This window comes from Zingiber officinale, chromosome 1A (assembly GCF_018446385.1).
Source record: "Zingiber officinale cultivar Zhangliang chromosome 1A, Zo_v1.1, whole genome shotgun sequence".
NCBI lineage: Eukaryota > Viridiplantae > Streptophyta > Magnoliopsida > Zingiberales > Zingiberaceae > Zingiber > Zingiber officinale.
The window spans coordinates 186705798-186724977 of NC_055987.1; the positions used below are offsets into that span (position 1 = coordinate 186705798).

The following is a 19180-nucleotide window of genomic DNA, read 5'->3' on the forward strand; positions in this document are numbered from 1 at the left end:
CAATTGAAAGATTGCATTGCTCATGTATATTTCATTAAGTAGCTATTCTAATTAAATTTGGTTCTTACATTGACAACTATGGCTTCTTTGGGACATGGAAAGTACAGTAGTTGACGACTGATACCACAAGTATCGTTGATTACATAGATTAGTTTAATGTGCTAGAATCATTGGCAAGTGAGACGGATTAATCCAAGTAAAACTGGTGCAAGAGGGGCTTTCAATAGCTTTCTATGAACAAAACAGATCATGAGTTGCTAGGAAGCTTCCAAATCTATCAGCAAAGATGGAAAGCTCTAGAAGGTGATGCAATGGCTGAAACTTGAAATCTTCTATGCTAGGCGATGATCAACCATATCTATCTGCAGAAAGTATCTTTCCGATCAAAAACAAGGGAAGAAGTATGCACACGAGGGCTGAAGGAGAGACGATTGCATTACAATTTGGTAATAGAGCTTACATCTAGAAAACATACTGCTTCTATTAGGTGGAGGAGCTCCTTGATTCTGTGGAAGATTAGAATACATAGGCGTCAGATGCAATTAAATAAATATTGTTTTTGAAGCAATAGGCATTCTTGTCAATATGAAAGTACTCAAACAAGAAACTAAAGCGGAGTAAGTTTTTTAATTACTCTCCAATGAAAAAAAAAACAATCAAGTTTTATCCCACTAGATGAGATTAACTATATAAATCCTTTTACACCATTGAATTCTATCTCCTAATATATCATTATCTATACTTAAATAAATTTTATCTTGTTTTATTATTACTAAATTAAGTTTTTTTTGTCTTCCTCTTCCTCGTTTAATATGTGTGTTTGTCATAGTTTCACATCGTCTAACTAGAATATTTATTAGTCGTCTAAGTACATACTCGTATCATCTTAAATGTCTCTCAGAGTTTTTCCTCTAATGCTCTTATTTGTTTTTTCATTTCCAATGAAAAAAAACAAGAGTGAAATTTAAATTTACCTGAAAATTGCCATGATACTCTGGTACAGCACTAGAACCTGCTGAAGTTCAACATATCAAATCATGAGTAACAAGGTCAACTGCATTTGCATTGTGAAAGAAATAGGAAAAAATACCACTTAAATAACCAGTATTTGAGTGCTGATAGTATGGCAGAGAAGACCCAGCTCCAGAAGGGTATGCGCCTCCAGAAGGGTATGCACCATAGCTAACCAAAACATCAACATTTAAAAGAAAGTATAGGTTGCTCAAATTGATGAAGTCACTGAGGTTAGATAAGCAAACCTTGAGCTGGAAACTGGAAAAGATCTGTCAAGACGAGGATGAGGGTATCCTCTGGTGTCCAAGTATGAAGCTTCTTCTCCCTGCAGCAATAGTAGCATGCCAAGGATATGATCAGAAAAGATCTAGGTGGAATTGCACTACAAAGCAGTAATTACCGGATAAGAGAAGGAACGTTTTGCTCCAGCCACATGTGGATAATCTTGTACCATAGGACCTGGTTATGCAAAAATACAAGTGAGAAGTGAGTCATAAAATCATTAGAAGTAATAAAAAAAATGTTCGTAAAACTAAATGTTAAACTTGAGTGAGAAAATAGGAAAACAAAGCAGCATCACAAGAATGTCTATATGGGAAGTAGACAAAGGAATAACACTCTCATCCCAGCAGTAGCAACCAGTGGGAAGGTCTGATTGGAGCTAATAAGGACTATTCAAGCTACTAGGCAAGGACTATAGAAAATGAAGACTAGGAAAGAAAACATAAGGAACATAAGAGGAAAATCAAAGGGAGTACAATAAAGCCCTCCAAATGATGGAAACTTTGGTAATTATTTCGCAGCACATATCTTCTAAAAACCGAACTGGAATTTGAACCACAGAGCTCCAGGGCAATCGTTGCACTGAACTTGGACCCGAATATTTATTCGGCTGAGTCCATTGACAAGATCAATTTAGATTCACTTGTTAAACTACAAATTTATTAATTTTATTTCAGAACATAAATTTAGTCAAAAAGAATAAAAAAAGTTATATCACATTTATAAATTTCACATCTCAAAGAAACACATGCTCCATATTGACATAAAAGAATACAAGCACACTCAGACATAAACAAATATAGAAAAAAATAAATACATACGAAATAGGCAATTATATAAAATTAGAATACTCAATTTGCAATTATATTTTAAATGCAGATTTTTTATAAAAAAATGGATATATTTATTATATAGTATGCCAAAAAAATGAATAGAAATTATGTTATTATCCCAAATCTGATCATTTGAAATTATAAGCTAATATTTTTTATATTTCAAGTCACATGACCAATTGACTATTTGATCTAACTGGCAAATTTTGATTTATTTTTCTTTCACTCTGAACAAACATCACCAACAGAAGTATCCAGTTGCCAACTTCTCCAGCGCAATTGGCAGTCCCATCTAATTTTTATAACTACGTATAAACCTCAACATTTGCAAAATAAATAAATATTAAGCAAATTCATATAAACTTCTATAGGAATTACGTCATAACTCATGTCTAAGAAACACAATAGACAATTGGTCCAAGTTACATGACTTCTGCTTCTCTTCTAACAAGGCATAAATTGACTGAATATCACTCATATCTTCCACATTTAAACATAACAGCATATTCTTTAATCATATTAGGGAGTTCATTGCTGTAAATTTGTTCATCGATCTTCATTATTTTGAATCATTTACCGTATCCTTTGAAACCAATACAAAATGAAGTTTTAACCGTCTTAAACGAACATGCCAACATATATCATAATGGCTACTAAATTTTCATAGTTATCATCGAAAGGCAAACTCTGCCCATGACGAATTACCTCGTCATGGCCGGTCTCAAGCCCAAATAAAGGAGGACTGTGCTAGATTGTAAGTCAACGTTAAACTATGGCAAATGTTTAATGAATTAATCCATTAAACTATTGCATTAATGTTAGGTTGTTCCCCAAACGGAAAGCGTTGCAGATCCGACTATAACGTCTTGGCAAGGATCGCTACATCTCCAAAACTCGGGTGTAATGTTAAATATGCAAGAGTTTGCATTTCAGGTCCGACTGCAACGTATCGATAAGGACCACTATAGTGTTAAATAGGCAAAAGTTCTCACACCATAGGTTAATTAAGAACAAATATAATAAGAAAATTAATAATCTAATATTTGAAATATGAAACATATTAACCCTCATAGGTAAAATAATGGAGACAGTAGATATAATGATTAGGAGAAGAATTATATTGTGTATACAAGAGACAAAATGGATATGCGAGAAGACAAAAATGACTGAGAACTCATGTTTTAAGTTATGGTATATAAGAAAGAATAAAATAAGAAATGAAGTTGTTATTTTTATAGATAGTTCATTAAAGGATAAAGTTCATTAAAAGATGAAGATGAAGTTACATGAGTAGTTAGAAAGAATGATAAAATTATAACTCTCAAAATAATAGTGACGAAAGAAACTATGAGCGTAATTAGCATATATGCACCTTAAGTGAGATCAAATGAAGATACCAAATCAAGATTTTGTGACGACCTAGATGAAGTATCACAAAATATTCCATCAAATGAAATGATTTTAATAAGAGATGATCTAAATGACCATGTTGGAGTGAAAAATGAGGAATATGAGAGGGTACATGGAGGTTGTGGGTTTAGAACAAACAATGAATAAGGAAAAACTATATTGGATTTTATGATAGCATATGATCTTATACTATCTAATATGTTTTATAAGAAAAGGAAAGAACACTTGGTCACGTTCAAAAGTGAGAATAATAAATCACAAATTGATTTTTTTATAATCAGGAAGAGGGATAGAAAGATTTATAAAGATTGCATGGTCATCCATGGAGAAAACTTAACTACCAAACGTATGTTAGTAGTGTTGAATATACGTCTTAATCATAGTATCAATAGAAGGAAAATACACACGACTACTAGAATTAAGTGGTGGAAGTTAAAGGATAGGAAGCAAAATATATTTAAGGAGAAGGTAGTAGCACAAGCAAAATATACGGCGACTTTAATACGACATGAGATAAGATGATATCAAAATTAAAAATGATAGCTAAGAGTATATTCGATGAGTTAAAGAGGCATGCACCACCAAGGAATTTTGGTGATGAAATGAAAAAGTACAAAAAGTGAAGGAAAAATGAATGACATATAAGAAATTATATATTTATAAGAATGAGGAAACAACAACAACAACAACAACAACCAAGCTTTATCCTACTAAGTGGGGTCGGCTATATGGATCCTTTTACGTCATTAAGCTCTATTTCCTACTATATCATCATCTATACTTAAATAAATTTTATCTTGTTTTATTATTACTAACCAAGTCTTTTTTGGTCTTCCTCTTTCTCGTTTGATATGTATTTATCATAGTTTCACATCGTCTAACTGAAGCATTTATTGATCGTCTAAGTACAAGCTACACCATCTTAAACTTGTCTCTAGGAATTTTCCCTCAATAGATGCAATTCCGACTTTCTCTCTAATGCTCTCATTTCTTATTCTGTCCATTCTCGTATGTCCACACATCCACCTTAATATCCTCATATCTAAAACTCTCATCTTCTGCTCATATGCTCGAGTTATAGCACAACATTCAATTTCATATAACATAGCAAGTCTAACTATGATTTTGTAGAATTTTTCTTTAAGTTTTAGAGGTATTTTACGATCACATAAAACACCCGATGCTCTCCTTTATTTCAATCATCCTGAATGTATTCTAGTAAGACATCTCTCAATCTCTCTATCATTTTGCAAAAATAATACTAAATATTTAAAGCTTTCAGTTCCGAACAACTCAACATCTCTTATCCTAATAATTGTCTCATTACGTTTAATATTGCTAAACTTAAATTTCATATATTCTGTCTTTATTATACTAAGACTAAAACATTTCCCTTCTAGTATTTTCCGCCAAGATTCTAATTTAGCATTTACTCCTTCACGTGTTTTATCTATTAAAATAATATCATTTGCAAACAACATGCACCACGGTACTATGTCTTGAATGTGTGTAATGAGTTCGCCCATAATTAGTGTAAAAAGATAGGGACTTAGAGTTAATCATTGATGTAACCCTATCTTTATTAGAAATACTTCAGTTGCTCTGCTTGAAAGCTTTACTCTGGTCATTACATCCTCGTACATATCCTTAATTAGTTAAATATATATTACGCTAACACCTCTGTTTTCTAGATTTATCCATATAATTTCACGACTCTATCATAAGCTTTTTCCAAGTCAATGAATATCATGTGTAGATCTTGTTTTTGTTCCCGATATTTTTCAACAAACATGAACCCAAATTGATTTTTGGTCGCCATGGTCTCCTTTCTTAATCCTTTTTCTATTACTCTTTCCCAAAGTTTCATAGTATGACTCATTAGTTTAATGCTCCTATAGTTTGCACAATTTTGTACGTCTCCCTTATTCTTATATAAGGGAATCAGACATTTTTTGTTTTCAATATCATATTAAATAATTTTATAAGTCATTCAATATCTTGTTTCTCTAGGCACTTTTATACCTCTATCGAAATATCATGTAGTTCAATAGCTTTTCCATTGTGCATCCCATTTAAAACTTGTTCTACTTCAGAAGTTTGAATTCTACGATAAAAATTTAAATTTATATACTCATTTGACTTACTTAAATTACATAAGTTAAGTTAGTCACCTAAACTTTCATTAAAAAGTTGATGCAAATACCTCTTCCACCGCTCTTTTATTTCTCTATTGTTTACTAGTACCCTATTATATTCATCTTTGATATATTTTATTTGGATAAGATCTCTTGTCTTCCTTTCTCACATTTAACTATTCTATAAATGTATTTTTCCCCTTCTTTTGTATCCAATTTTTAATATAATTGTTCAAAAATTTCATTCTTTGTTTCATTTACCACTTTCTTAGCCTCTTTCTTGGCTATTGTATATTTTTTTTAAAATTTTTCTTATTCTTACAAATATATAATCCCTTGTAAGTTGTTCATTTTTCCTTCCATTTCTCTTGTACTTTCTCATTCCACCACCATGATTCCTTATTTAGTGGTGCATGTCCCTCTGACTCACTATACTCTTAGCTACTATTTTCAACTTTGATATCATCTTATCCCATGTTGTATTAGAGTCATTATATATTTCATTTAACACTTATACTTCTACCTTCTCCTTAAATATATTTTGCTTCCTATTCTTTAACTTCTATCATTTAATTGTAAAAGTTATATATATTTTCTTTCTATTAATATTATGATTAAGGCGTATATCCAATGCTACTAACCTATGTTGGGTAGTTAAGCTTTCTCCAAGGACAATCTTGCAATCTTTATAAACTTTTTTATCCTCCTTCCTAACCATAAAAAAGTCAATTTGTGATTTATTATTCTCACTTTTGAACGTGGCTAAGTGTTTTTCTCTTTTTTAAAAAAATATATTAACTAATATAAGGTCATATGCTATTGCAAAATCCAATATAGTTTTCTCTTTTTAATTTCTCATTCCAAATCATAACTCCCATGTACCCTCTCATATTCCTCATTTTTCACTCCAACATGCTTATTTAGATCATCTCTTATTAAAATTATTTCATTTGACGGAATATTTTGTAATACTTCATCTAAGTCGTCCCAAAACTTTGATTTAGTAGCTTCATCTAATCCTACTTACGGTGCATATACGCTAATTATGTTTATAGTTTTTGTTGTCACTGTTATCTTAAAGGTTATAATTCGATCCCCTTTTATGATTACTCCTACAATTTCATCCTTTAACAAACCATCTACAACAATACCCACTCCATTTCTTGTTTTACTCTTTCTTGTATACCATAACTTAAAACCTGAGTTTTCTATCACTTCTCGCCTACCCATTTTTTCTCTTGTATATACAAAATACTAATTCTTTTCTTAATCATTATATCTACTACCTCCATTGATTTACTAGTGAGGGTTACTATATTCTATGTTCAAAATCTTAAGACTATTAGCTTTCTTATCATATTTGTTCTTATCTAACCTATGGTATGAGAGTTCTTGCCCATTTAACACTACACACAAGTTCTCATAGAGATGTAGCAGTCATTGCCGATACATTACAATCAAACCCTGCAACGCGAACTTTTATATATTTAACACTACACTCGAGTTCTAACGATATAGCGATCCTTGCCGAGACATTATAGTCGGACCTTGCAATCATTTTTTCCTAGGAACAACCTAACATTAACACAATAGTTTAATGGATTCATTCATTGAACATTTGTCATAATTTTAACGTTGACTGACAACCTAACGCAACCCTCCTCCTTTACCAGGGCTTAGGACCGACCATGATTGGTTCGTCATTTATAAATGATGGATTAAAAAAATACAACTTTTGAATAGTTATATCGAAAATTGAATACAAAAGAAGGGGAAAGAGACATTTATAAAATAATTAAAGTGAAAAAGAAAAACAAGAGATCTAATTCAAACAAGATGTATTAAAGATGAATGCAATAGAGTACTTATAAATGATGCACAAATAAAAGAGCGATGGAAGACATATTTTTATCAACTTTTTAATGAAAATTTAGATGTCCAATTAAACTTAGGTAATTTAAGTATGTCAAATAAGTATAGAAATTTAAATTTTTATCATAGAATTTAAAGTTTAGAAGTAGAACAAATTTTAAATAGAATGCAAAATGGAAAAGTCGTTGACTCGATAATATTCTGATAGAGGTTGAAGTGTCTAAGGAAACAAGGTATTGAATAACTTATAAAATTATTTAACATGATATTGAAAACGAAAAAATGTCGATCAATAGAAGGTAAGTACTCTAGTTCCCTTATATAAGAATGAGGGAGAGGTACAAAATTATACAAACTATAGGGGTATAAACTAATAAATCATAGTATAAAATTTTGAGAAAGAGTAATAGAAAAAAAAAAATTAAGCAGACCACGGTGACCAATAATCAATTTGGACTTTTGCTAGAAGATATAAATCTTCTAAGATAACTAATTAAAAAATAAGATCTACACATGATATTCATTTGACTTAGAAAAAACTTATGATAGAGTTCTAAGAGAAAACTATATAAAGAATTCTAGAAAAGAGGTGTTAGCATAGCATATATTGAACTAATTAAGGAAATATATGAGAATGTAACAACCAAAGTGAAGACTTCAAGCGGATTTACTGGTGCATTTACAATAAAAATAAGGTTACATCAAGGATTAGCTTTAAGTCCCTATCTTTTTATACTAGTCATGAACGAGCTTACTCAACACATTCAAAACACAATATCGTGGGGCATATTGTTTGCAATGATATTATTTTGAAAGATGAGACACGTGAATGAGTAAATATTAAACTAGAATCTTGACGGGAAACACTAGAAGTGAAAGGTTTTAGGCTTAGTAAAGTAAAGACAGAATATATGAAATTTAAATTTAGCAATATTAGATGTAATAGGACCAATATTCTAAAAATCATCCTATGCGGCTGCCTAAGTGCTAGGTGTCAGCCAGCCGCACTGAAAACATACTAGTCGACCAACCTAGGCGGCATTGGCGCCTAGGCAGGATTAGGCAGCCTTAGACGCCGACTAATTAGTTGAATCGTCTAAGCACAACAAAAATAGTACAAGATTTTCATGATTTTTTTTTAGTTTGAACTTTTAAATTAAAAAAACTGAAATGTAACCCTTTTTTTTTTGTGTGTTGTGCTTAAGTTTTATAGGCCATAATCATTGGTCCAACAAGAAAATCGATTTGTTGGCTTACCCTAGCAGCTAGCAAAAAAAAACTTCATTTTCAGAGCGAATGAAGAAACCCACATTTTGGAGTTAAAAGGCTGGAGAAATCGATATGAAGAAAAAATTATTGTCTGATTTTTCTTGCGATTTGAAAGGGATTGCATTGAAAGTTGATCAAAGTCTCATCCTTTGAAAACGTCATTTCATCAAACACTCGCAATATTCATTAAAATTGCAAGGTAATTTGTTTTCATTTTGATACTTGCAAATTGAAAGATAATTTATTTTAATTATTATGCAATTTATGTTTACACCATGGAATCCGTCTAATGGCGCCTAGTCTCTGCTTAAGTAGTCTAAGCGTTGGTTGGGCGTCTAAATAACGCCTAGCAACTTTTAAAACCTTGAATAGGGCAATTGTTAAGATAGGAGATGACGAGTTGTCTAGTTGAAAGATTTAAGTATTTAGGATCATTTTTGCAAAATGATAAAGGGATTGAGAAGATGTCTTACAAAGAATACAAGCAGGATAGTTGAAATGGAAGAAAGCGTCGGTTGTTTTATGTGATTGTAAATTACCTCTAAAACTTAAAGAGAAATTCTTCAAAACGCCGGTTAGACCTGCTATGCTATATGACGTTGAATGTTGGGCCATGACTCGAAAACATTAGTAAAAGATGAAAGTTGCACAGATGAAGATGTTAAGGTGGATGTGTGGGCATATGAGAATGGATAGAATAATAAATGAGAGCGGTCGGAGTTGTATCTATTGAGGGAAAACTCTGAGAAACATGTTTAAGATAGTACGAACATGTACTAGATGGCCAATAAATATTCTGGTTAGGCAATGTGAAACTATGACAAATGCACATTAAACAATGAAGATAAAAAAAAAGACTTGGTTAGCAACAATAAAATAAGTTAAAATTTATTTAAGTATAGATGATATAGTAGGGGATAGAGTCTAATAACGTAAAAGGATCCATATAGTCGATCCCACTAGTCGGATAAGGCTTTATTGTTGTTGTATCATCAAAAGGTAAAATCTTTCGGATGGTTAATAAATAATCATTTAGTATATTATTTAAGTTCATATTCTTAGCTGGAATATTATTCTACATGGAAATGCAGTATGGATAGCATGATTTGCTACGTTTATATACAAATTCAGCAAAGTGAGATATTTATCTAAACAAATTACTTAAAAGGAATATTTAAATAAATAATTATAGGAGAATCAGAAGAAAAAAAATCAATGTCTAGATTATAAATATATCACTAAAGCTAATTTTTTCTAAGACAAATCATGAATAGTAACAATAAAAAATATCCACTAAAGCTAGGACTTCAAAGGTATGACAATTTCATCCAACGAGATACCTCTGCCATAACCACCTTGTCCATGTTTCCAATGAGCTTGCTCCCTCAAAACTTGAAGGAGTTCATTGGTAGTAGAAGTCTTCCTGTCTCCACCTGTAATATTAATATCTCCTCTGAAAGATTTTCTCTTGTATGACGAATCAATTGTCTTGTCATCACCTAGAAGAAAGGTTCAAGATGAAATGTCATATATCATTGGATTAGAGTTAAATAAATCTTAAGAACCTCAACAGTATATTTAAATTATAGTCACTGACAAAACTTGCACCAAAAGTATGGGGTGGGCAAATTTATAATCTCCTGCTTAGTCAAAGTTCACTAACAAAATCTTGCTTGGAAACAGACAGTCATTTTCCATTCTAATGCCAAAGTATTGGTTATTGCATATATTTAGAAGAATAATAAATCAAGTTACCAACAAATTCTAAGAAGAGGAAATTTATTATATTGTTGGCGTTAAACAAAAAACTGTGAATATTTAGGAAACATTATCTGCATAACATATTATCTAAGGTTCTTATTATCAATAAAAAATCAGAGAAACGTTGAAACATAACATTATCTTAAGAGGGAAAGGAAACAGCCTACTACATATTCTATGTAAGACATATACAGGCAAGTACCCATATGGTGAGGGCAAATTTTGAACCAAGACCATGACAGCAACTTCAAGTTTTTACCAACTTAGTAGTAGGCACCTTCTGAAAGAAAACATCTTTACAAACTATTCAGTGAACATTGTATACAAAATTCAACTTTGGAGATTGAAATGATAATATCTTAGGAATCATATAGTGGTTTCAAACATAGGTCAAATGAGGTTACGACAACTTTTTTAAAAAATACAGGGTTGTATTAGAATTTGAAATAGTTTACGAGGTCATGGTGCATTTTAGTTAACTAGGTTATTCAACAGAAATTTGAGAATTAAGACAAACACGCTAGGTAGCACCTACTCGAGTAAAGCATCTACAGACAGTCTATGGAAGGATTCCATGGTAATCGCTGCAGTTTGACAACCAATACAACCTAGTAGTGAGCTCCGATAGATGAAATAAAATGAGAAAAAAATGCATTGAGACAATACAGACATTATTCAAAAGTCCAATCAGTTCTATAATTAAACAAGTTGAATCAGCCAGAGCAAAAAGTACAAGGAATAGAGGAACAGCAAATAAAACTCTAGTAAATGTAATGGAAACTAATCTAATTGATTTGAATGTTACTAAGTTGATACCCTTGCATAAATTTAGAAAGAGTGAATAAATTCATGTAATCCACAAATAGTTGAGACAAACATTGACTATAACAATTAAGGATCAATAAAAAGACTATAAGAGGAGAACCACATGTGAATTTTGTGAACATTATATTGATTGACAAAGGTAGGGACCAGATCATACACAGCATCAATCAAGATGCAAATAATGCAGCTCAAGATAGTAACAAACACACACAAAAAAAAAGACAAATCATAGATAACTGATTTTGATTAATAAATAAAAATGGTTAGCAGGAAAGAAAAGCCAACATATGGATAAGTGTCACTAAGGGCATTCAGATGAATTTTCCTACCAAGGAACAAAATAATCCTTCAAAAAATGAAATACTACCTAATACCCATGCTAAACCAGGATACTAAAAGAATGTGATTATATAATAAAACAGACAAAAATTAAAAAAAAAAAATCATACATATCCTTTGACCTCTGCACTAATTCCTTCCATGATGAAGTTAAAAAAATGGAATGCATAGCAAGATGTTGCATATGAAAAAGTTCTCAAGAAATATAGCACACATGGAGCAGATATTGCAGGTGCCCTTTTTCTTCAGATGGAAATGATCCAAAGAGTCAAAGGATAGACAGGTTAGGTCGTAATTAACAAATGAGAAATCCCTGTCTCAGTATTTACTCAAAAATAAATATTAAAAAAAAAATAAGAGCAGTTGTGAAGCTCAGACCATGATAAGGTTGAACATCAAATAGTTCATCATTATCTGATAGCCATTTTCTATTACTATTTTGTATGGTTGTAGTTTGATTAGGCCGACCCCACCTAATGGGAAAGACTTGGTTGTTATTGTTATAGTTTGATTAGAATTAATTGAACTTATATTTATTCAATTATCATTTCAATAAGAAGCTGTTAGTTCAAGAATACAGCCAGATGATGTTTGGTGAAGATTCTAGCCACAAATATGCCACTTTAGCAGAGATCTTAAGAGACTCTGTAATTATGCTATATATCTCCAATACACCATCACAAAATTTTGTATGCACATTGCATAATTTTAATTAACATGTCTCATGCTCAAAACACAAACATAAGGAATATGAAAATATTCTTATCAAATAATACGTATCAAATAGAACAAAAAAATGTATTTAAAAAATATAAACAGAGAAAATTGGAAAATGGAACTTTGACATAGACTTGTACCTCAAGACACTGAAAATATCAATTTTGATAATTGAGGTAAACAATTCGACAATGATTAGACAATCATATACATTGAGATAATCACAATATAGATAGAAACAAATACTTAAACAATCCCATTACCTAAAGATAATTGTTAAAAAAAAGATATTCATATAATTTGTACAGATAAAGGATGCTTTAACTATTTTAACTGAAGACATTAAAACTTACGTTGCATAGGCTTAGTCTTTTCCTTGTCTGTGCTTGTATACTTTGAAGACCCTTTACTCTGCTTGCTCTTTTGCACAGGCTTAGCAAATGATACTTTAATAGGCACCTACAAACCCAAAAAAAAAAAAAATCCATACAAATCAAGCAAAAAGATAGGAACATAATATACTAAGAATTCTACCTTTGAGTCATTCTCAGTTACGTCCTCCTTGAATGATTCAATGCATGAAAGAGCTGCCTCTCTAACAGTGAAGTTAACAAAAGCAAAATCTTTTCTCTTAGCAGTGTGAATATCACGTGAATGGACAATCCGTTCAATCTCACCAAACTTGCCAAATAACTCCCTTAACTTGGACTCATTCCACGAAGATGGTATGCCCTCAACATAAACAGATTTCACCTTAAATTAAAATAATAAGATATAAGTAACCTGACAAAGATTTCATAAGGAATCTTAACTTGAGAATCATAAAGCTTAACCAAGAATTTGTTGATGAGGATAATTTTTTTGAAAACCTCATCCATTATATGTTAGAAACAATGTGTGTGCATGCACATGCAAGCACTTGTTCTATGATGATTGAAAACAGATTTTCAAGAACCAATTAGTTTATTTAGAAAAATGTTTTATGTGCATGCTTCCGCACCAGCATATATGCAAGATACAATGAACAATTAGATATTGAGATTGGCATTAAAACATTCTTAGCCATTTAATAAGGTGAGATGGATCCAAAAAACAAATGTCCACACATAACCTAGAACAGATGGATTTCAAAAAAAAAAAAAAACTCAAACTAATTGGACAACATGATTGGATCAAAAATAATAAGTGTACAGAATTTAGTCATACAATTTCACATTACGTGACAAAATTTTGTCATCAATCCCTTGTGATGGTTCTAACCTAAGGAAACAATTAAATATGGCTGTCACTGTTTATGGACAATTAGAAAGTACACAAGATTTCAACCCTGAAGCAATTTTTTGGGAGTAAAATTGCACAAGCCTATCCAACAAGCATACTTGGTATTTTGCAATAAGAACCACACACACACACACACACACACACACACAACCAAACTACTTTGAAAACTTTCACAAATGCCAGAGGGCTAGGGCAAAAAGACGGTAAGATATCCAAGGCTCCAACCATGTATTTTAGAAATACTTAAACAGTTTTTCATGTAATGATCAGAGCCTAAGAATCACATGAAACTAACAGAAAATATCATTACAAGAAAAGAAAGAGAGACCTTCTTCAACTCCTCCTCATTAGGGTCATTTAATGGTTCAGCCCAAGAAACAGAAATATTTCGACCTTTTCCAAACACATCCTTTTTCTGAAGTTTTCTGTAAGCAATATGTGCATCTCTGTTAGTTTCAAGCTCAAGGAAAGCAAATCCACGATTTGCATCTGCATTATGAGGATCAGGCATGACAGTGACAGTGTCAATCTTTTCAATTCCAATATCTTGCAAAATCTTCATCACCTGCTCACAATTCACATGACACAAATAGAGGAAGAAAATTGTCACCATGAAGGGCAAAGGATTCTCCAGTTGATATGAAGAAATTCGAAAACTTACATCTTCTTTCTTCCAGTCCTTATCAATGCTTCCCAAATATATAGTATCATTACCCTCAAGAGCAGCTGCTCCACAAAGCTTTCCACAGATCTTCAGTTTACATTAGTACAAAAATTAGCTTTACTACCAAGTACCAACCAAACTTCATAATTCAGAACAAAGAACATCTAAACTATCTTCCACAGGAGCTAAAATCGAAGCATGAAAGATGTATCAGCTCAAGTTTACATACAAAAAATTAGCATAAAGGAGGATAAACAAGAATAAGTTAACAGACCATGTCGACAAGTATAGCAAAGTCGGACATAAATAGGCACACCGGACATGTTGGCAAGGATAAAATGGAATATTCAGATAAAAAGGATAAACTGAACCCATATAGAGAGAGAGAGCACCAAAGCCACCAATATAATACACTTTGTCTAGATACCACATATGAGACTCAATATCATCATCTAAGCAGCCTATACATTCAAACATCATGTAACTATTAACTCTAACACTCCTATCAAGATGAAGCATAGATATTGTTACAAAAATAGAAACTCACAAATAAAAAAAATGACAAAATGTTTGATAAAAATAATGAAGACCCAATGCTAGTACAATTGTTGAGACTTAGATGATGTAATGATATATACTAAGTCGGCCCCAACTAGTAGGATAAGACTTAGTTGTTGTTGTAGTAATGATATGTACTAAGTTGACAAGTTGATATGAGCTCCAAAAGAATAAAATCTTCAGTATATAATTTTCATCTTTAACTACCCTCAAACTAAAGATACTACAATACACTAAGGTTCACAAATATAGAGAAAAGTTGTGAAGAGATACCGAGGGATTTTTAACTTAAACAAAGAGAATATATCAAAAGAGATTGTGTTTTGTTGGTTCTTTTTATTTTTCCTTTTTTTTAAACTCATTTTCATTATATCTACATGGTTTCCTTGGGTTGGTATATTCCGATTTCTCTTTTGGAGCAAAAGGTGATAATGCTCATCCCTACGGCCCAGTATCGCCGACCCTCCGCTAGATACAAGTAGGTAAATAACTGGAGGCATTTTGCCCTAGCCCGTTGCATGGGGGAGGTCAAACACCCAAATTTGATCCCAAGACCTATTAGAACAACCACCCATGTAGTTACCAACTGTGCCAACCTGTTAACTTTACCAGTTGCTAACAGTCATAGCTGTTACAAAATTGATTCATTTTGGACCATCACAGCATCTTTTTTTTCAATGATGACTATTGTCTATATCATGTATACAATAAATTATGAGATTGTCACTGGAATATCTTTCATGTTTGTTGCCATGTTATGTTTAGCACATTCATGCATTATGCTTAAATTACTGAGGTTTGCTCTATGTGGGCTATGGATCATTATTCGGCTTGTGTCAACTTTTAATCGTACAATGCTTGGGTAGCATGTGTGCACATGCAAATAAATATTCGACAGTAGTGGGTCAATAGAGTAAAGTGATGATTAGGTAATTGGTAGAGGAACACTCATGCATACACTGAGATTTCTGAAGTTCTGTTGCAATAATAAAAGTTTCTTCTGTTCCAGTTTTTGGTGTAATGTTGTTGTTGCATTTTAAGCTTGTGTATTTTAGCATTGTTTGCAGGGTTTTTCCATTTGTATTTGTTGTATTGTGTGTTCTATAGTGAGTTATGTTAGCGTGATATTGTTGATAAAAGTAGTTAAAGAAACAGCATTGTAATAATGTTTTAGTTTTTTCAGTGTATATATATTTCCACAACTGCAAAATAGCCATTCCAAATCAATAATACAAGTAATTAGCCCTTTTTTAATATGACAGTTTTAATAAGACTGAAAGTGCCATGCAGTATATGCAACTTCCAATTAATGAAAGCATACTCCAACTCAAGAAGGGTGCGCGACAATGTAAGTAAAAGAAGTCAATGTACAAGTACAATGTGTCATCAAATGCCATTTATAGGAAAGATATAAAGTTTCGAGTCCTAAATGAAGTAAATTTTAATCTACATATTGGCTAGAGATAGCAAAGGCCAGCTCGGTGCAAGAAGCTCCCGCCATGCGGGGTCCCAGGGAAGGATCCATTGTACACCGTCTTACCCTGCTTTTTGCAAGAGGTTGTTTCCAGGATTCGATCCCGTGACCTTTTGGTCACATGACAACAACTTTACCGTTGGCTAGAGATAGCAGCTATATAAAATATGTAAGCTTTCAAGCCCCCAACAACTTGATGGGGGAAACTTTTATCTCAAATTGGCTAGAAGTAGAAACCTTCAATTCTTATAAGGTTGACAGTGAACCTTAGTATTCAGTTTCTGTTTGAATAAACCAAAATAGACTTGTAAGTAACAAACCAAACAATGCATCCTAAGCACACGGGCCCATTTAATGTGAAAAATAGACCTTATGATTGCCAATTGCAATATACTCAATAATAACTACACAACTGAAAGGTCTCTTCAAACACGTTCTCACCAGCTTAAATGGTTTTATTAATTGTATCTTTTATCCTACAGAAATATCAATTCAAAACTGTTTTTGAATCTCTGAAAACATCATAAACAATGAATTCCTAAGATTATCCTCATGTACTAAATTTGCACTTACTTTAAGGAGCATGAGAGTAACATACATAGCAACCAGGATCATTCATTTCTCAAGCAATATTCTGTCCTGTGATTTAGAATATATTGATTGAACTGCTGATATGAGAAGAACAAACAAATAACCAATTTCTTTCATTCTCATGAACAAAAATATCTTCCTTAATCTAGTCTGTGTTTTAGGAATAATATTTGCGTCTATCTATTCATAAGTACTATGGCAGACAATTATAATGTCAGGACTCATAAGTCACAAATATTTTAAGCGCAATGCTTCTTTAATGTGATATCTATAAATCCAATGAAAAAAAAATATCTTTCTCATTCTTCAAGTTACGATGCAAATGTGGGATCAAATATTTTCAAAAACAGCCATAAAAATTAGGTGGTGAAAATGTTCAGGTAACAAGACATGCAGAAAAATTACTCTGTGAAATTATATGGTTATTTCTGAGATATGCATTACAAGTTATCCATCCTAAAGATGGGACCACAATGTTACTTCATAAGCATTCTCCCATACTCAGGAAGTCAAATTAAACAAAATTGAACAGAGATTGTATTGTACAACAGCTACAAAGCTCCATGAACTAAATTTAAGAGGCAAAGAACAAAAAATGCAATTACCTCAACTCTAGGAAATTCAGAGACGGCCTTTTTAGCATGCGCTGGATCCTTATACCTCAAGAAAGCATAGCCCTTGTTCTTCCTTGTTTGACCATCCATCATCAGTCTTACTTCCACAATTTCTCCCACCTTTCCAAAGACCTTCTTCAGATCCTCCTCCTTTGCATCCCTACTCAATCCACCAATAAAAATCTCAGTTTTTCTCCTATTCTTCCGCTCGTACATCCCAGCCATCTCATCACTGGCAGCCACCATTGCCTCATTGTGACCTTCTTCCTTGTCCTGGTTCCTTTGAGCATCATTTTCCTTATCCTGCTGCTCAGACATCCCGTCCATCTCATCACTAGCAGCAACCAATCCCTCATTGTGAGCTTCCCCATTATCCTGCTTTTTTTTAGCATCATTGTCCTTGTCCTGTTGCTCGGACAACTCAACCATCTCATCCGCAGCAACCACCACTGTGTCATTGTGACCTTCTTCCTTATCCTGCTTCCTTTGATCATCATTCTCCTTATCTCCCTGCTCGTCCTGATCCATATGTGTATCCTTTTTCAAGTCATCCCGTTCCTTATGCACACCCTTCTCCTTATCTACCTCATTATTCTCAACCAGCACAGCATCTCCAGCCGCAGCATCGGAACTAGGGTTATCAGACCCGGTTTCAGCGACTAGGGTTTCTTGTCTGGCCGTCTCCGCTGGCTGTGGCGACGAAACCGAATCCTTCTTCGCTAAATGAACCGCCTTAGGGATGATTTTCTTGACTATCTTCTTCTTGATCACCTTCCTCACCCGGACGGCTGTCTTCTTCCCAGCTCCAGAAGGCACCACAGTTGCTGTCTGAGGTGCCGCAATGGGAACCTCCACCACCGACGCCTGAGGTTCCGTGACAACGATCGAAGGGTTCGCGTCGGCGGGAGTTTCCGAAGGTTCCTCTGCGGCTTCGACAGCGGCAGCGGGGGTTTCGGGAGGCTGGACGACGGAGGCATCAGGGGCAGGAGGATCCGGGGTAGGCTCGATGAGCTCGGAGACGGGTGTCTCTGAGGCGATGACGGAGGGGGGAGGGGTGACGATTGCGGGGGAATCGACGGCGGGACGAGAGGGCTCGGCAGCGGGAGTGTTGGGGATCTCGGCGGCGGTTTTCGTTTGGGATTTTGGGGTGGTTTTGCGTACGGTTTTGACGACGCGCCTCTTGGGAGGCATCGTCCTGGTTTTGGTGTTTGGGTCGGAGGAGCGCCGACGGGAGAGACGAGGAGAAGAGGAGAGAGATCTGTACTGTAAGTCTGTGACCTTGTAACTAAATTGAAAACGAAATAATAATAATAATAATAATAATAATAATAGACACGAAATTACAAGGCTGTCGTGCCTAGAAGTGTAAATGGGCCACGGCCTGCTTCAGCCCGTGAACAGATTCTCCATGGCCCAAGAACCGAGTGAAGTTTTTTATTTATTTGTAAATTAACAATATTATTATATAGAATAAATATTTAAAATAGAATTATTTTTAATAATGCTAATTAAGTCCTTGTTAATTGTTCTACTTCTTTTTA

The 19180-nt window shown here is 33.4% G+C and overlaps 1 protein-coding gene across 3 annotated transcripts; it reads right to left on the reverse strand.

The window, feature by feature from the left end:
• Positions 1 to 3: 3 nt before the first annotated feature.
• Positions 4 to 18920, reverse strand: LOC122038714 (heterogeneous nuclear ribonucleoprotein Q-like). 3 transcript variants are annotated; one of them, XM_042598605.1, is made up of 12 exons: positions 17631 to 18920; positions 14400 to 14489; positions 14067 to 14303; positions 12992 to 13210; positions 12811 to 12916; positions 10156 to 10314; positions 1415 to 1473; positions 1260 to 1339; positions 1103 to 1182; positions 975 to 1015; positions 461 to 506; positions 4 to 362 (listed from the first exon to the last, which is right to left on the reverse strand). In XM_042598605.1, the coding sequence occupies exons 1-12, from the start codon at positions 18828 to 18830 to the stop codon at positions 349 to 351; spliced, it is 2331 nt and encodes a 776-aa protein (XP_042454539.1). In that variant the 5' UTR covers positions 18831 to 18920; the 3' UTR covers positions 4 to 348. The 3 variants fall into 3 exon arrangements, with proteins under 3 accessions (XP_042454539.1, XP_042454538.1, XP_042454537.1); XM_042598604.1 differs by having other exon boundaries at positions 975 to 1012; positions 1091 to 1182; XM_042598603.1 differs by having other exon boundaries at positions 1091 to 1182.
• Between the last annotated feature and the right edge of the window lie 260 nt (positions 18921 to 19180).